General features: G+C 40.5%; 1 protein-coding gene across 4 annotated transcripts in view; it reads left to right on the top strand.

The window, feature by feature from the left end:
• LOC125452086 (hepatocyte nuclear factor 4-gamma-like) overlaps positions 1-18,294 on the top strand; it is a 130,646-nt gene that overhangs the window by 89,272 nt on the left and 23,080 nt on the right. For 3 of the 4 annotated variants that reach the window (XM_059645855.1, XM_048530062.2, XM_048530060.2), the window contains exons 2-5: positions 618-789; positions 10,944-11,038; positions 13,851-13,957; positions 17,504-17,662. In XM_059645855.1, coding sequence (XP_059501838.1) covers positions 644-789; positions 10,944-11,038; positions 13,851-13,957; positions 17,504-17,662 — 507 coding nt within the window. In that variant the 5' untranslated portion in view covers positions 618-643. The remainder of the gene's footprint in view (positions 1-617; positions 790-10,943; positions 11,039-13,850; positions 13,958-17,503; positions 17,663-18,294) is intronic. The other variant, XM_048530061.2, reaches the window with a different exon arrangement.

The raw sequence follows: 18,294 nt of genomic DNA, 5'->3' as shown, positions 1-18,294 counted from the left end.
CTATGGCTTAGAAGACAACAGACAGCTCTGTAACTGTGCCAATGCCAATCTTAATCATTTCCATTTGAAAGGATACCTAAAGTTTCTTTGCTTCTTCTCTGAACATTTGAACTGAGGGAATGGGTGCATCTGTATGGATTTGTTTGTAACAAGCCAAATTGTAATGTATTTTTCTTTTCCCCATCCTTGGGTCTGGTTTCTGAAACTACACAGATAATATTTCACTCTGAATTTATTCTACTCGGCTGAAGTTGGTGAAATATGCCACTGAAAAGTGACACTGGGAAACACAGTCATTTCTAGGTGGCAATTGTGTTTACAGATTATGTTGGGTGCTTTTGCATACAGTTCCCGGATGTGATCAAAGCATAACTGCGATAATAACATTGATGTTCTAGGGAATCGTTGAATCCTTTAGCCTCTGACAGTACAAAGAAACCCAGCACGATAATAGCAACATTTGATATGGCTCACTTTTTTGTAACACAGCAGCATATGCTAATTGAATCAGCAGCAGAAGGTGACAGGTGCCCGTTAGTGAAGATTTGTCATTGACTTTGTAAGTATGCTGCCTGATGTGTATTGTTGAACTGATTGTATGTTCTTTCCTTGGTCAGACACTTCTCCAACAGAGACAAACACCATGAACACACCTGATAATGAAATTAGCACTTTGTGTGCAATCTGCGGGGACAGAGCAACAGGAAAACATTATGGTGCCTCTAGTTGTGATGGATGCAAGGGTTTCTTCAGACGAAGCATAAGGAAGAGTCATGTATATTCTTGCAGGTATATCACTTTGATCTGCTGCTTATAATGTTTTGACATTGCTGACTGACCCAGGGTCATAATTGAACAAATAATTATCAGTTTTACTCAGGGATCACTTCTACGTATGCATGTTTCTGATACAAGCACAGTGATAAGAGTGAAATTATTGTAATAACCCAATTTAAAGTTTTAGCACAGGGGAAAAAAAATTGCAGAATAATTTTAATTTATGTACGGCATTGGTTCAGATTAGGTTTTGCGGTAGGAAGAGATTTTGTTTCTACAATTGCTGATTACTTAAAATCAAGATCCATTTTAAAATTCTTGCTCAACTTTTGATTTTCTTAGCGAATTTTAATTGTGTCACTGGACCATACAGAGCAAAAAAGTTGTAGCTTCAATCTGTCATTTACAGAATGGCATCAGGAAACAACAGTTGCTTCTGTGATCAGTGAATGAAAATGTTTGTCAGTATTTTTGGTTCTGATGATGCCAAGTATCTCCCTGTACTGGAAAGTATCTATCTGTTAATGTCGAATGGAGATAGGATCATGCTCACCTCAGATTAGACCTATGATTGATTGTTGTCAAGGTACCGAGATACAGTGAAAATTGTTGCTTTGCTTGCTATACAATCAGATCATACCATACAAAGTGCGTCAGGTAACAGAACAGAACGCAGAATACAGTGTTACAGCCACAGAGAAGGTGCAGAGAGAGAGATCAGAATTAATATTTGAGAGGTCTGTTCAAGAGCTCCAAATACAGAGCGCTACACTCATGGTCAACTCCCCTACATTAAGAATGGTTCCTTGATTGAGCTATTACAGCAATTCAGAGTGGAACATGGCGCAAGGGAGGTGGACAGTCGACATGAATAATGTCCTGTGTTTATGTAGATTTGTTATCAAAATAAAATGCCCCTGTGCTTTACGAAATTTGACACAAAGTTACATAAAATGAAATTAAGGTGAATGACCAGAAGGTTGGTCAAGGAGATGGTTTTAAAGGAGAGCCTTATAGATGGAAGGAGAGGGCAAGTGGGCTAGGAAGAGACTTGCAGTTTCTCATGTTATGAGCATCTATAGATACATTGACAATTTTAGAGCAATTAAAATTGGAAAGGTACATATGGCCAGAATTGTAAGTGCATCGTTAGCTTGGAGAGAAGTAGAGTTGAGTACAGAGCTGAAGAGGTATTTAGAAGCAAGGGCCAGAATTTTAAAAGTGTGGCATTGCTAATCCAGGATCCAGTTTTGTTCAGTGGCCCCTGAGTTGAGGGGATGGATAGGTCATGATGCAAGTCAGGATATGGGGAGTAGAATTTTGGATGACTCCAACTTTATAGGGGATGAAAGCTGGGAGGCCAGCAAGGAGTGCATTGGAAGCGATAGGTCCGGACATTACAAAGATGCAAAGGAGCCCAAGATGAGCTGAGGCAGTGGTGGAGTTGTGCAGTGTTACAGAAAAGCAAATAGTCCCAATTCCAGAAGACCTGTCCCAAAACCTGGCACCAGCCATTCTTTCCAGAGGTGCATGAAGCAAATCATAGTTTGAATGTCTATACTTCACAGAGGCATGTAAAAGTAAAGATGTCTTTAAACAGATCCAACTTCATCAGTCAGAAATGTCAAATAATACATCAGCTTTCAGAAGAAGATCTAAACTTACCTGTTGCAAAGGGGTCATAAAACCCTACTTCTCCAAAGAACTTTGGTAGGACCGTTGTCTGAGAGAGGTTGCATTGGCAGTGGCTGCATTGGCGAGGTGACCCAATGTAGATTTATGGCAGAGAAAGTAAGAAATCCTGATGCTACAGTCTGAGATAACACAGTGTGGAGCTGGAGGAACCAAGCAGGCCAGGCAGCATCAGAGGGGCAGGAAAGTTGATGTTTCGTGTTGGGACCCTTCTTCAGAAGTGGTGGAAAGTCCCTACCTGAAACGTCAGCTTTCCTAATCCTCTGATGCTGCCTGGCCTACTGTGTCCATCCATCTCCTCACTTTGTTATTTAGGGCAGAGGTGTCAAGTTTTGGGCTAATGCGGTACCCAGTGGCATCGGTGGTGTCTGCATTAGCGAAATCCAGTGAGGACTATTGGTGGAGGTGAGATGGCACTGTTCCAGTGGTGGTGGCACAGCGAAGAAACTTGTGCCTGGCCCAGGGCCCAAGGGGAAGCACTTGACAAGAAGGACTGTAAAGTTAATCAATTTTTCTTTATTTCTTTATTTTTCTTCCTTTATATGCTATATTTTTGTTCATCTTGAATCTGTTTATACATACATTCAAACTTTTATATCTTTTGCCCAATGGAAAAGGGTGGAAGAGAGCATAACTGGCGTGAGAGGGGTCTTTGACTATGTTTGTTGTCTTCCTGAGGCAGCAGGAAGTATGGATGGAATCAATGGATGGAAGGCTGGATTGTGTGATGGACTGGGCTGTGTTCATGACACTCAGTGGTTTCTCACAGTCTGGGAAAAGGCAATTGACATACCAAGCTGTGGAATACCAGATAGAATGCTTCTATGGTGCATCTATAAAAATTGGTAAGAGTCCTTGTCGACATACCAAATTTTCTTGGCATTCTTCGGAATAGAGATGCTTTTGTGCTTTCTTGACAGTCAATTCGATGTGGGTGAACCAGGCCAGATTGTTGTTGATCAACATTCCCAGAGATTGGATACTCTGAACCATCTCCACCTCAGCATCATTGATGCAGACAGGGACGTGCCCCCACTCTACTTCCTGAAGTCAATGACCAGCTCCTTTATTTTGCTGATGTTGATGGAGAGATTGTTGTGTTTGCATAATGTTGCTAAGCACTCAAGATTTTCCCATATTCTGCCTTGTTGTTTGAGATCTGACCTACAACGATGGTGTCATCAGTAAACTTGGAAATGGAGTTGGCGTGGAATTCGGCCACACAGTCATTAAGTGAGTAAGGGGTATAGTAGGGGCCTGAGTACGCAGCCTTGCTGGCTGCCAGTGTTCAGGATTGTGGTGGAGGAGGTGTTGTCGCCTATTCTTACTGATTGCATTCTATGGGTCAAAACGTAGTGGATCCAATTACAGAGGTGGGGAGCCAAACCCTAGGTCTTGTAATTTTAGAGATGAGCTTGTTTGGAATTATGGTGTTTAAGGTGGAACTATGAATGGGTATGAATGTGCATAAAAACAGATAAACTCATTGGAACTGTCAAGTTATCGACCATTTAAATCTCTGGTCCCTTTAAATGGAAAGAAAACTGCCTGTAGTTTAAAAAAGTCCATGTTTGTTATCTCATTGTTTCACTTGAGGATTATCACTGGATTAGTGCTGCATAGATAATTCAGCAGGTTGTGCTTATTACAGCAGAATACCTGTCAGTTCACAGATTATTGACAGCTCGAAATAGTTATAAAGGTTTTGAATTGGGTCTTTGAAATGAAATATTTTTTGTTTTAATAAGGTATTTGAAGGAGATGAAATTACTGAATGGGTTTTTCGTATACATCATGAGGTTTACCTATTGTGAATTGTAGGTGAGTAGAATTCAAGGAGCAAGGTTAAAGGAAGTGGGACGTGGGTTGGCATGATTTGACACAAAGTGGCATTTGGATTACAATAGTCCTTTTGGAGTGGGTAAATGAGCACAGATTAGAATAGAGGCTGTAAAATACTTTGGGAAGGGGATGAGTAAATGGCATAGCTGTAAAGTGGCATTAAGATTGTTAGAGACTTATAGCTTAGCATGACTTGCATGAGGAGCTCTTGGAACTTGGGTAGGGGCAAATGTTGGCATAGATGCCACAATGGAGAGTGTGGGTTCTGAGGGGTAAAAGTTACTTTATGTTTTGATTTCATATAAATTTCAGAGCACCAGTATCATTCTTTTGCTGAGTGCAGCTCTCCATTTAATAGCCCGTGTGTCTGCCACCCTATCTAAACAAAAACCAGACCGTTTTGTGGATGTGTCACTTGAGCCAAGTTTGTGGATTTGGGACAATTGTATACTGATATTCACAGAAATCATATAAGTGATAAGGTGTCTGATGACATGGGCCCACCTAGTGAGTAGTGATATAGTGTCTTTACAAGAGTTGCTGTTCTTAAATAACCAAAAGGATTATTGCAATAGAGCAATATGTACAGTTTAATCTGGTTTAATTCATAGAACTTGAGATCTGATCCCTCCAAGTCTTGGAAGCTCCTTGCCCCGACCCACAGACTGCACATGACATCAGTAGAATGGATGGTACCAATGTAACATGAACGTTGACCCATTTAGAACCGTGGGGAGATGTTGATGCAGCTACTCCACGAGTACTTAGAAATCCAGGTTGTGTTCTGGGGACATGGTCCAAATCCCACCTCCGAGACAATCCTCAAGTGTCTGTCACTAGATGACAACACCTTTTGGAATTTCCATCTGCTGTCTTTAATTCGGATGGACTCCTTGTGACTCTGGTCATACTCATGGAAACAGACCATGTCCCAGACAACACCATCATCATCTCACCTACACAGACTGGACCGAGTTGCCTTGGGAGTTCTGAAATTTGAGTGACTCAGGAGCCTATGAGGAGGTCTCAATGCATCGGGTCAAACATCAGTAAGGAAACCTCCTATTGATTATCACATAATGCCCACCCCAAATGAGTGGGCTGAAGGGACTGTGAAATGGTTGATATATTTGCAGATGACACAACAATTAATCAGCAAATATGTTACGAAGGGGAGACGTGGTGTTGCAGTGGTGATGGCACTGGATTGGTAATGCAGAGGCTTCGGCTATGATCTGAGCACATGGGTTCAAACCACAACATGGCAAAAGGTGTCACTTGAACTAGGTATAATCTAAAATTAAAACCTCGTCCAGCCTAAACCACGTAAGCATTAGCAGTTGTCATAAAAAAAAATTTGATTCACTGAAGGAAATCTGCCATTCTTAGAAGGTGTAAGCTGGCCTACATATAGAACATAGAACATAGAACATTACAGCACAATACAGGCCCTTCGGCCCTCGATGTTGTGCCGACCTGTCATACCGATCTCAAGCCCATCTAACCTACACTATTCCAAGTACGTCCATATGCTTGTCCAATGACGACTTAAATGTACCTAAAGTTGGCGAATCTACTACCGTTGCAGGCAAAGCATTCCATTCCCTTACTACTCTCTGAGTAAAACAACTGCCTCTGACATCTGTCCTATATCTTTCACCCCTCAATTTAAAGCTATGCCCCCTCGTGCTTGCCGTCACCATCCTAGGAAAAAGGCTCTCCCTATCCACCCTATCTAACCCTCTGATTATTTTATATGTTTCAATTAAGTCACCTCTCAACCTTCTTCTCTCTAATGAAAGCAGCCTCAAGTCCCTCAGCCTTTCCTCGTAAGACCTTCCCTCCATACCAGGCAACATCCTAGTAAATCTCCTCAGCACCCTTTCCAAAGCTTCCACATCCTTCTTATAATGCGGTGACCAGAACTGTACACAATACTCCAAGCGCGGCTGCACCAGAGTTTTGTACAGCTTCACCATAACCTCTTGGTTCCGGAACTCGATCCCTCATTAATAAAAGCTAAAACACTGTATGCCTTCTTAACAGCCCTGTCAACCTGGGTGGCAACTTTCAATGATCTGTGTACATGGACACCAAGATTTCTCTGCTCATCTACACTACTAAGAATCTTACCATTAGCCCTGTACTTTGCCTTCCGGTTACTCCTACCAAAGTGCGTCACCTCACACTTGTCTTCATTAAACTCCATTTGCCACCTCTCAGCCCAGCTCTGCAGCTTATCTGTGTCTCTCTGCAACCTACAGCATCCTTCGTCACTATCCACAACTCCACCGACCTTAGTGTCGTCTGCAAATTTACTAACCCATCCTTCTACGCCCTCATCCAGGTCATTTATAAAAATGACAAACAGCAGTGGATCCAACACCGACCCTTGCAGTACACCACTAGTAACTGGTCTCCAGGATGAACATTTCCCATCAACTTCCACCCTCTGTCTTCTTTCAGCAAGCCAATTTCCGATCCAAACTGCTATATCTCCCACAATTCCATTCCTTCGCATTTTGTACAACGTGTGTTTCCAGACCTAAACAAATGTAGCTCAGTCTTAACTACTGTCATTAACGGCCTAGCAAGACACAGTTCAAGGGCAATTAGGAATGGGAAACAAACATTGACTTTGGTAGTGAAACTCACATCTCATGAAATACAGACATGTGCTTCCTAAAAAGGTTTACAGAGTGGTTAAGCAAGGGGGCAAAGCTCTAAAAAATAAAGAATAATGTTGGAAAATGTGAAAGTGTCATTATTTTTCACAGAAGAATAAAAAAGAAGCATGCATTCTAAACGGTGGCAGATTGCAGTGCTTTGAGATGGAGGGGAATTTTGGTATCTTGGTGCATGAATTGCTCAAGTCTGGTATGCAAGTACAGCAAGCAATTTGGAAATGTAACAGAACGCTATTCTTTATTGCGAAAGAAATTGAAGACCAAACTACGGAGGCTATGCTTCATTTAAAACTAATTTCAAAATCTCCCCACCTCCCACTCCCTGGCCTCATCCCATGACCAGCCCTCCTTCTCATCCCCGCCTCCTTGACTTGTCTGTCCTGTGTCCCAACGATCCTCTCCTCCCACCTCACTGACCAATCCCTACTACTGCCACCCTGAATTCACCGATCACCATCCCACCTACCTTCCCCAGCCCCACCCGTCCTCTGTCTATTTATTTCTGAGCTCCTTAACTCCTCCCTCATTTCTGAAGAAGGGTCCCGAACTGAAACGTTAGCTTTCCTGCTCCTCTGATGCTGCCTAGCCTGCTGCGTTCCTCCATCTCCACACTGTCAACAATGGCTCAGCAGTGTGGCTCGCTGGCACAGGGGTCAGTACTGCTGCTGCATCGTACCAGGGCCCAAGGTTCAATTCCGGCCTTGGGTGGCTGTCTGTGTGGAGTTTGTATATTCTCTCCCTGTTTGCATGTGTTTGTCTGATTTCTTCCCATAGTCCAAAGATGTGTAGGTTAGGTGAATTGGCAATGCTACATTGCCCTGTAGTGTCCAGAGATGCGTGGGTTAGTCATAGGAAATGCAGGGATAGAGTGCGGGTGCGGTCAGGGTGGGATGCTTTTCAGGGTGTCAGTTCAGACCTGATGGGCTGAATAGCCTCTATCTGCACAGTTGCAATTCCAGACTAGTACCTGGAATGATGGTTTCTTTAACAAGGAGAGGTTCTACAGGCTAGACTTTACCTGTTGAAGTTTAAAAGAGTTGAAAGTGACTTGATTAAAACATGTATGGTCCGAAGCATAGATGTGGAAAGGATGTTTCTTCATTTGGGATGATTTAGATATAGGGGTCACTGTTTAAACAAGCGGCTGCTCATTTAAAACAGATGAGAATCTTTTACTGAACAAAGTTTGTCGGTTACTGGAATTCTCTTCCTTCGAGTTTTTGAATATTTCCAAGCAGAGGCAAATAAAAGATTCAGAGTTTGTAGAACTGTAGAGCAATTGAATAAGCCATGGCTCTGTGGCTGGAGGAAGCCTATTCCTGCCACTAATTCGTACATGTCTCTGTCGTACCTGTGGGTCAATTACTGGTTGTCACTGCAATCCTCTCCTGCGACAAACATCAATTTTCTCTTGAATTTCTACCTAGAATACCTTCAGCCTTTTACGCATCCATCACCACTGCTTCAATATATTCTTCAAACAAAGACAGCTGTTCAGTTTCTTTTCGCATAAGTTTGATTCTGTGGCTTCTTGTAAAGTTTGTGGTTATGTTAGCATATTATTGAAATTCGCTTTTTCCTTCCCCCTTAGAATCCCCAATTTAAAACTTTAGATCAATTTTTCCCATTTGTAAATTTAATTTCCAAAGACTCTCATCAAAGTTTAAGTACCTAACATGGGGCATCAAATTAATTCCCATCACCTAAATCTCTCCAATTACGAATATCATACAGTGAAATAACTCCACGGAGGCTGGTCTCCTGTCACCAAGACAGCCTTTATTGACACGTGCATGGTACATGGGCTCTGACCAGCCTGCTCAGAGCCTGTTCCTCATGTGAGGAGAATCCCTGGGAACTCCTGTTTTTATTTGTCAGCTAGGATTCCTTGATTGGCCTAGGTTAACAGCCCCAATCAAGGCACTTAAACTCAATGAAATTGATATGGCCAATCTTGTTCCAGTCACTACATACAGTCATTACACTTGTTTTCTGAATTGGCTGAGCAAGTACTTTTGAAAATTTAGAGCTAATACTTTAACTCTTGCTGTACCCTTGTGTCAAGATGAATGAAAATACCTCACTGATGATTTCGTCAACTATCCAAAAGTAGTACTTGGAAATTTCTGTACTGTGTGGAGTAAGGACCATTTATCTTCAATTCACATTTCTCATCCTCTTTTTCTAGTATTCACCAAGAAGTTGTATTAACATTAAGCAATAAATAGTCAATAATCTCTCTTTATATTTGGCCTACCTGTCTTACTGGAAACTCCCTCTTCTTTCCCTTGCCCTCTCTCTTCCTGGCCATATAGTTGGTATTGTCAGCAAAATTAGGTCTTGTTTTATCCCTCAGACTCCATCTGAAGATAACTTATATCATTGTAAATAGTAATGATCAGAGTGCTGATTCCCGAGATACTTCATTACCTCCCATACTTATGAATGCAGTGTCATGTATAACAATGGAATATTATGCTCATGGCTATAACAATAGTAGAGAAGTTTCCATGAATTATGTCAATTCTTCAGTGCAGTCAGACTATTCCTCAGATATTAGAAGAGTGAGATATAATGAAATATTGAAGAAGCTTATAGGCAGAGGTGTTAAAAAAAGATGAATGACAAACCGCAAGTTAATTCTCAAAGTCATATATAATTTACTTAGTATGGCATGTGCTTTATCATGCTTCACACACGAGTCTGTGTTTAGTTAGTTGAATAATATGTTAACTTTGAATCAGCCATAGTCAGTTTGTAATGGTGCTGATAGCTCCCTTGGCCCACATTATTGTTGGGCCCTTTATCATCAGTGTTCCATCCTATATTTCCTTTACTGCCTCAAATCGTCTTCCACAGTGTATCAGTCATGTGGGTTTTTGTCCAGTCATGTTTTCCAGTTTCTCCAGACTCTCTAAACCAGGCTGTTGGAGTACTATGGGTATTTTATTTACATTAGCATTACATTAAACATTCTCTCCTGTACACAATTAGTGTAACAAAAGGAGTAAAAATCAACTTGATAAGTGATGAGGAAAGATTAGTGAATGAATAGACCAATATGCAATCTGCCTACCTTCTCTTTCCATTTACTTCAAAGAGTCAAATGGACAATAACTGATGGTCAATCAACTATCCCTCATTTTGCAGTCCAGTCGGAATTGAATGTTACCCCCCAGTGAGTACAGCACTATTTATATCTGATGTATCTAATGCCAAGCACCCTGTAATATCCAAAGCCTCAAAACCTATCTGCCTGTTTCACAGATAAAGAACTACTCCTTTCCCATTTGGAGTGTATCTTTTCTGGTTATAGCGTCCACCGTTTGTTCCATAGTGACCTTCTTGGCATGTATCAATTTTGACCCTAACCGAAGATCTGTAAAAGTTCAGGTAGCTGATTATCCTACAGAGGCATCTTTCTTTAGTATATTGATGCTCTGATAATAGAAAGCCTTATCCTATTCACATTCGAGCATTATTTCAATTCTGGGTTACTAACTTTGCTGCATCCTTGATCTTAATATTGTGTCATCTGCATATTTTGGAACTATAATTCACAACTTTCTTCCTTTTTATGTGGACATATTGTTGCTATTTTACAGTGATGCAAACAATTTTCTTTTTATACTCTTCGTGTCATGTTGTCAATGTGGAGTACCCACTGGTTCCTCAAAATCATTCCAATCACATGGACTATTCTTGCCAAATACAGTAATATTTTTTAATACTTTGTTAACATAATCAGGGGAAGACCTCTACTCTCATGTTTTTCCACTACAGTTTGGCCAGTGCCTCCACTCACGATGTGGTTATAAATAAAAAAGAGGAACTTGACTTTTTTTCTTTTAAGTTTCAAAACATATCTTTTTGAAGTCCTAATAACAGTCCTGACTGCATGTTCTGGTTCAAAGTTAGTTATGAATTTGCCATTTGACCCTGCAGATTTAATCGCCAATGTGTTGTTGACAAAGACAAGAGGAACCAATGCAGATATTGCAGATTGAGGAAATGTTTTCGAGCTGGCATGAAGAAAGAAGGTAAGAACAATGGTGAGGTTTACCAGCTGGCCTGGGCTGTCTGAAAAGCTTTGCTCCACTGTTGCACCTTTTATGTAAAAATATTTATGCCTACTGATGGCCTGTATAGGTCGATATACATGTGTTTCGTGTCTCTTACTGACATTCCCATTGGGACAGGTATTGGTATAACATAGGTGTTAAGAGCTGGATGTGGAAACTACCATTTGGAATCTTGACACTCTATGCAGCCCGCAGAAACCAAAATTAGGATAGCAGCAAGTAGTTGAGGGAAAACAGTGCTTAACTCTTCCATCACTCATTTCTAGGTTCACTCTATCAGTTATCACTATTTTTATTACTGTGTACCAAATTCTCAGAGTGCAGTGGTGCACAGCAGCAAATTAAGAAAAGAATGAGAATCTGCAACTTCACTCATTGAATTCTATAGTGTGGAAGCAGGCCATTCAGCCCGCATGGGCCTCTTGAAGAGCATCCCACCCCATTCCTGTAACCAAGTATATCCCCATGGCTAATCCATCTAGCCTGAAAAATTCAGCACAACCAATCCACCTAACCTGCATGTATCCTTGGCAAGGATTGTTGGAGAGAACCCATGTAGATACAGGGGGAGTGTGCAAAATCCACACAGTTACCCAAAGCTGGAACTGAACCTAGGTCCTTGGTGCTGTAAAGCAGCAGTGCTAATCACCAAGCCACCTTGTGACTCTTATCCCTCTGTAAGGGACATAAAAGGTAAGTCAAACACACCTCTGGCTGAGTAGCTTTGTTCTCGTCAGCTTTTTTATTCAGTCCTGTGATTTTCATCTTGTTCGTCCTGTGCCACATCCATTGCAGATTTGTGAGTAAAGGAAAGAATCCATGAAATGACTGAGTCAGCTCTTGTGATTCAGGAAGTAAAGAATAGTTTGGGAGCTTGTGTCTGTGCTGCTCTGAAGTTCTGAAGCATTAACTGTTTCTCTGTCTACCAAATCTGCTGTGTCTTTCCAGCATTTTCATTTCCAATCTCCAGCTTCTGCAGTACTTTGCCTTCAGTTGATCCATATTGCAAGCTGTTGAGGTTTACCCCTTAATCCATGCAAATTGTAAAGAATGAGTTAAACAAACATTGCTTGAATAAATTAGCAAGTATGATCAAGCTCAGCATAAGCATGAAGGTAAAGAGTGAGTATGTTGCTTTTGCCAGCAGCATTGAAGACATGGGACATATCGCATCACTGTTCCTCAGTCCTGGGGTGACAGAACTGGCATATAGTGTTTGCATCATCTCCCTCCAGTTCTCTAAATCTGAGATAATGGGAACTGCATACGCTGGAGAATCTGAGATAACAAAGTGTGGAGGTGGATGAACACAGCAGGCCATTTGAGCTCCTAAGATGCTGCTTGGCCCTCTGTGTCCATCCAGCTCCACACTTTGTTATCTCTAAATCTGTCCCTGCGGGTTGCAGTCTGCAGCAAGGGCAGCTAGCAGTGGGCATCATGCTGAAATGGTAAGAGTTGGCCAAGCTGCAACCTCTTCTATTTCTGGAACTTCAAATTCTCGAAACAGCTGATCCAGATGGTTGTTGAACCTTGCAGAATCCCATCTGACGTAACCTGTGTTCAGTGCCAGTCAAAATACAGGAAACCTGATGATGCTCTGCCACTGACTCTTAAGTTTGATCCATTCCAATGAGGCTGGATTGGTCACCTGGCCGGTACATTATTGTTTGGAGCTCGGCTGTAGCCAATCTCAGTGTGACCCAATGATCTGGCCTTAATGCTGAGAGCATGTTGGAGCATGCTGACTGATTTCTGAGCAGTTATCGCTGAGTGACAATTCTCACCTGGAGAGAATTTGCAATTTTTGACACGTGGCGCGAATTAATTCGATATAACTTTTCATCAGTCTCCAAAGCCTATTTGTGAGGGCTCAGAAATGAAATGTGACCAGGTTCCTTTCAACAATGAATCAACAGGACATTACTTGTCAAATTGCATGTTGTGTCTACTAATCACCCTTAAATGATCAAATTTATGGCATTGTGTTGGCATATCTCAAATGGAATGTTGCTCTTTAAATACTCCACGTTGGCTGCAGAATTGCCCTAGTCTCTCAGTTAAAATGAGATTGTTAAAGGGAAGGTAAGGTGTAGAGCCCACGCTGCATTGTTCCTGCAACAAACAGATTCTCATCTCAACAAAAGGTGGGGCTCAAGATTATTTTTTAAATGAGGTGAGGCTTGTTACATTTAACATTCTTCTTATGCCATACCCACAAGTTAAGATATTCTAGCTCTTAATGGGACAATTTATCTCCTCCACTGCTGCTGCTAATAAAACCAGCATGTTATTGTGACAAGTAGCATAGGTTTTTTTCCTAAAGGTTTAACAGAAACAGAACCTTTACAGAGCTGTATCAAAATTGACCTCGTACCATGTTTTAAGCTTAAATGCATGTTAATGTAAATAAAGGCATTTCCTAACAAAACAAATGCTATGATCAGCAAAGAGGGACAATAAACATGGTTAATTAAAACACCTTCAGAGCTGATGCAGCAAATAACTGTGTTTATTGTCTATGTAAAAACATAGTGCTCCACATTAACAACTCTCAAGCTGCCTCAGCCACGATCATAATGAATGGTGGTGCTGGCTCGAAGGGCCGAATGGCCTGTTCCTGCATCTATTGTCTATTGTCTACCTGGGAGATGAATCTTCATAAGCACTGCATCAGGAACAAGTTTTAGTTCCTCAGCCATCTGTTAAAAGATGTTTTCTTGATTTCAGAAAGTGTATTTGCTGCATGATGAAAAGAATGTTTCTTTCTCAGCTGTACAGAATGAGCGAGATCGAATAAGTAACAGACGGAACAACTATGAAAGCTGCAGCTCAACTTCTATCAACACATTGGCTCAGGCTGAACTTCTATCTCATCAGGTAGAGCAGACACAGTACAAAAACTAACTTCTCTTTATCTCCTGTCGTCACATTCAATCCTTCGGGCAAGTCAAGTCTCTATAATTTCTGAGTGTTTTTTTTGGATTGGCCATCATAACTTTGCCTAGGATCAGCTGCAACATAGGGGAGGTGATGGTCTAACAGTAATATCGCAGGATGGTTTATCTGGGGACCCAGGTTCAAACCCTGCTACAGCAGATGGTGAAATTTGAATTCAGTAAAGGTTAGGAGTCTAATGATGACCCTAAATCCATTATTGGTTGTCAGGAAAAGCCCATCTGATTCATTAACATCTTTTAGGGAAGGAAACTGCCATCCTTACCTGGTCTGGCCTACATGTAACTCCAGACCCACAGCAATGTGGTTGACTCTTAACTGAAATAAATGCTGGCCCAGCTGGTGATGCCGTCATCCTGTGAATGAAAAAAATATAAGATACACATTAAACAGATTTACTGTTGTACTTTTGCCAATGGCTGATGAAGAGAACTCCTGTGGAAAATGTTGTCACTTCTTTGATCATAGTTTTAAATAGCATTTTTCAATTCAAAATTTGCTGTGAAATTTGATCTCATTACTTTTGAGTAGACCAGCATCCTGTGAAGAAGCTTTGAAAGAAATGGAATGAAGAGAGGTCAAAGTTTATATTGTCCTGATGTTGGGAAGATTCCACAGACCTTATTCCTGTTAAAATGATATTTCCAGCTGGTCCAATTTTTGATGATTGGGGAAAGGTGCAGGACATGAGTCACTCAAACAGGAAACCTGAAAGCAGCAGGTGGTTTGAACTTAAACTCCATTTTGGCTAGTCAAAGGAGCATGACCCGCAGTTTGGCCGTCATAACCAGTTGGAATAAATGTCAGCTCTCATGAAGGGCAGATGTTGTCTGTTGAAGTGTTGTAAAGTGAAGTCTCTTACATTCCCTTTTCTTTTAAACTTGGAAGAAAGTGTAGGCTGAAACTGCTAGTGAGAGTTGAAAGATCTCAGGCAATTTTACAGCAGGTTACCTTCTTTCCCAATGCACCCCAGGGCAAAAGTTGGTCTTTATCTCGACAACTTTAAATCAAAACCACCTAATGGCAATAATAGCCATGCAGCAGCCCTTTAGGGAGAAACTTTTGGGGCTATTTAGTTGGCTGTTGTTGCTATCTAATGATGGTCAGAATCAGTGGTGCTTATATTCACCTGGATTTTGGGCTAGGCAGTGAAGCAAGAAACTTCAAAGGAAACTGCCCACAAAGATCAAACAATTTCTGTGGTGTGGACTTTACCTTCCTGCTGGCAGTTTAATCTGGCATCAGGTTATGGGGATTTCCTGACATACAACAGCAATGATGTTACCAAGGCGTACTGACAGCCTGACTTTACTCAGAGTAGTAAGGGAATGGAACGCTTTGCCTGCAACGGTAGTAGATTCGCCAACTTTAGGTACATTTAAGTCGTCATTGGATAAGCATATGGACGTACATGGAATAGTGTAGGTTAGATGGGCTTGAGTTCGGTATGACAGGTCGGCACAACATCGGAGGCCCTGTACTGTGCTGTAATGTTCTATGTTCTATGATCTATGACATGGCTGTGTTCATACACAGCTAATCAGTCAGTTCAAAGTAACTCATAACTTTCTCTTTTACCTTAATTTTCAGGAAAATAATTACTTATGATTGGATTAACATTGAAGTTAAAATAAAGATAAATAAGTCAGCTGCATACAATTTTCATCATTATGGAGAAATTTGATACATGACAAATATAAAATTTGCTTTTTCAGGGTCAGTGAAGCTGTTTAACAGTAATTATGAAGTTAATAGGCCATTAAAAACTCAATTACACCTTCATTCAACATGCAATTTTTGACAAGGGGTTTTGCACTGTTGCTAATAGCACTGTTGTGCAAGATTTTGTCAATTCATAGATTTCCCACTGATTTGCCATCTGGCAAGACATTGCTTCTGGAAACAAAAATAGATAGTTACTGCCTGTTTCACATTGAGAACTTTGACAATTTTGTCATTGTTACCACATCAAAATCAGGGCTATTTTGTGGCACGTTCAAGATGCAGAAAAAGAGTTATTCAAATTTGTAATTGTAATTTGGTACCTAGCCAATTTATCATAAGTCTGGAGAAGCAGCATAAATATGTGAAAGCACAGCAATGTTTTTTCTGTCCTGTGCATACGCCTCAATATCTGATAATCAAACTTATTCTGTTACATATTATCATTGGTGTCACTGTTTTCTTCTGAGGTGACCACAGCCAACCTTTAGTGAGGGGCACTTGGCTTCCAAAACAGTAGCACCATGTCGTAGAATCTCCACAGTATGGAAACAGGCTCTTTGGCCCAACAAGTTCACACCAAACCTCAGTGCATCCCACCCAGGCCCATCCCCCTATAAACCACCTTATCTACACATCCCTAACACTCTGGGCAATTTAGCACAGCCAATCACCTAACCTGCACATCTTAGGACTGAGAGAGGAAACCGGAGCAAATGCGCACGTGTGCGTGCGCGCGCGCATATACACACACGGGTTATCATCAGTGACAGGATAGCAGAGTGACTGAACCAGAATGTAAAACTCTGCATGAAGCTCTTTTATCACTTAAAGAAAGGCACAGTTAGCCATGTTACACACAACGTACTTAATGTGCACAAATTATGTTACCAAAGCAAAAAAAATCAAATTGCAGTTTGACCTACATACTGTAGTGCACTCCGAGGACAGAATGCCAGTATGGTTGTGTTTTGCTGGTTTTAAGCTGACAACGTAAAAAGTAACTTTTATGAAAATACAGTTGTGTAACATCCATGGGAGCTGCAATGTAAGTTGATCATTGTTAATTTATAATGAAATGCTTAACCATGGTATCCCATCTCCAAATTCCTAATTTTGGTTTTACCTTTTGAAGCCAGATAATTAATTTTCTCAACATAATTTTGAATGAAATCAGATGTTTGGTTTTTACCATGACAAAGCAAATAATAGGTGCACTCGATTAAAATGCAACATGAGATTTTTTAACGACACACACCAGTAAAAACACATTTGCCACAAAACGAAAACAATGAATCCTTTTTAATGGACTACATTTTAAAAGTGTGGAATCAGTGCTCAGTGTTAAATGTTCCAAACAAGTTAATTAACTTTCAAAGACTTTGCTTGCTATGATTTTATGACATTCTTTACAAACAAAACACTTTTTTTCTGGATGAATGAATTTTTATTTTGGCTTCATATTTTATAATTCAGTGGTATCATGCTACTAAAATACAAATCATTTCTTTCAAATTCAGAAACCTGTTTGCAGGTCCTTACAAGATTTCATTGCTGTCAGACAAACAACAGGCTGCAGATTTCCATTCTCATTAGTCACAAGTGAAGCAAAAATAATCTCATTTGATTTTTTAATTATCTGCATGAATGCTTCTTTGGATTGTGTTCTGGGAACGGCAACTGCCTGTGAAAACAATTAACATTTCCTGAGCTGTAATTTAATTTGGTCCTGGTTTTGTTTCTCAGCAGATCTCACTGTCAGTTTCTGCAACAAGCATGGATATCACCACAAAGAAAATTGCTAGTATTAGTGATGTCTGTGAGTCAATGAAAGAACAGTTACTGGTTTTGGTGGAATGGGCAAAATACATTCCAGCTTTCTGTGAACTGCCGTTAGATGATCAGGTGAAGTATGAATACTTTCAAATATCATGTAACTTTGAACTGAAAAGATTTATATCAACTAACCTGAGTATATATTTGATGCGTGTATTTGCACTTGCACATCAATATGTGCATATACCCACGCGTATGAAATTTTTGTAATAAAGTCATTACAGAAAAGAAGGAGACTATTAACCTCGTCAAGCCCATCCTAGCGCTCTGTAGACCAATTCAGTCTCATTCCCTGACTCAATCCCCAGAATCCTGCAAATATCTTTCCTTCAAAAACCCTCTCCAGTTTCTTTTTTTAAGTCATTGATTGCTTCTTTTATCTGCTATGTTTCGAAATTTCCCTCAATCTATTTGCAAGTCATAAATCAATAAATATTATTTTGAAAAGTGAAATAGGGAAGATTTTCTTAATATCCCGATTAAGGAAGAGAGGTATTCTTCCTGGATGATGATGCATCAAAACTGTTTGATTTGAAAATTTAATTCTGTCTACATTTGAAGTACATTTTTGGACACTACCTGAGTCAATAATAATGCAAATCTGAGTAAATTCTGACTGATCAAAATAACAAGTAAGCTTGTAACCCTGTTTTCAAATATACAGATGATATGCCTATGGTATGACAAATCCATTGAGGATA

Source organism: Stegostoma tigrinum, chromosome 5 (assembly GCF_030684315.1).
Source record: "Stegostoma tigrinum isolate sSteTig4 chromosome 5, sSteTig4.hap1, whole genome shotgun sequence".
Classification (NCBI taxonomy): Eukaryota; Metazoa; Chordata; class Chondrichthyes; order Orectolobiformes; family Stegostomatidae; genus Stegostoma; species Stegostoma tigrinum.
This window is presented reverse-complemented; position numbering and strand designations above follow the sequence as displayed.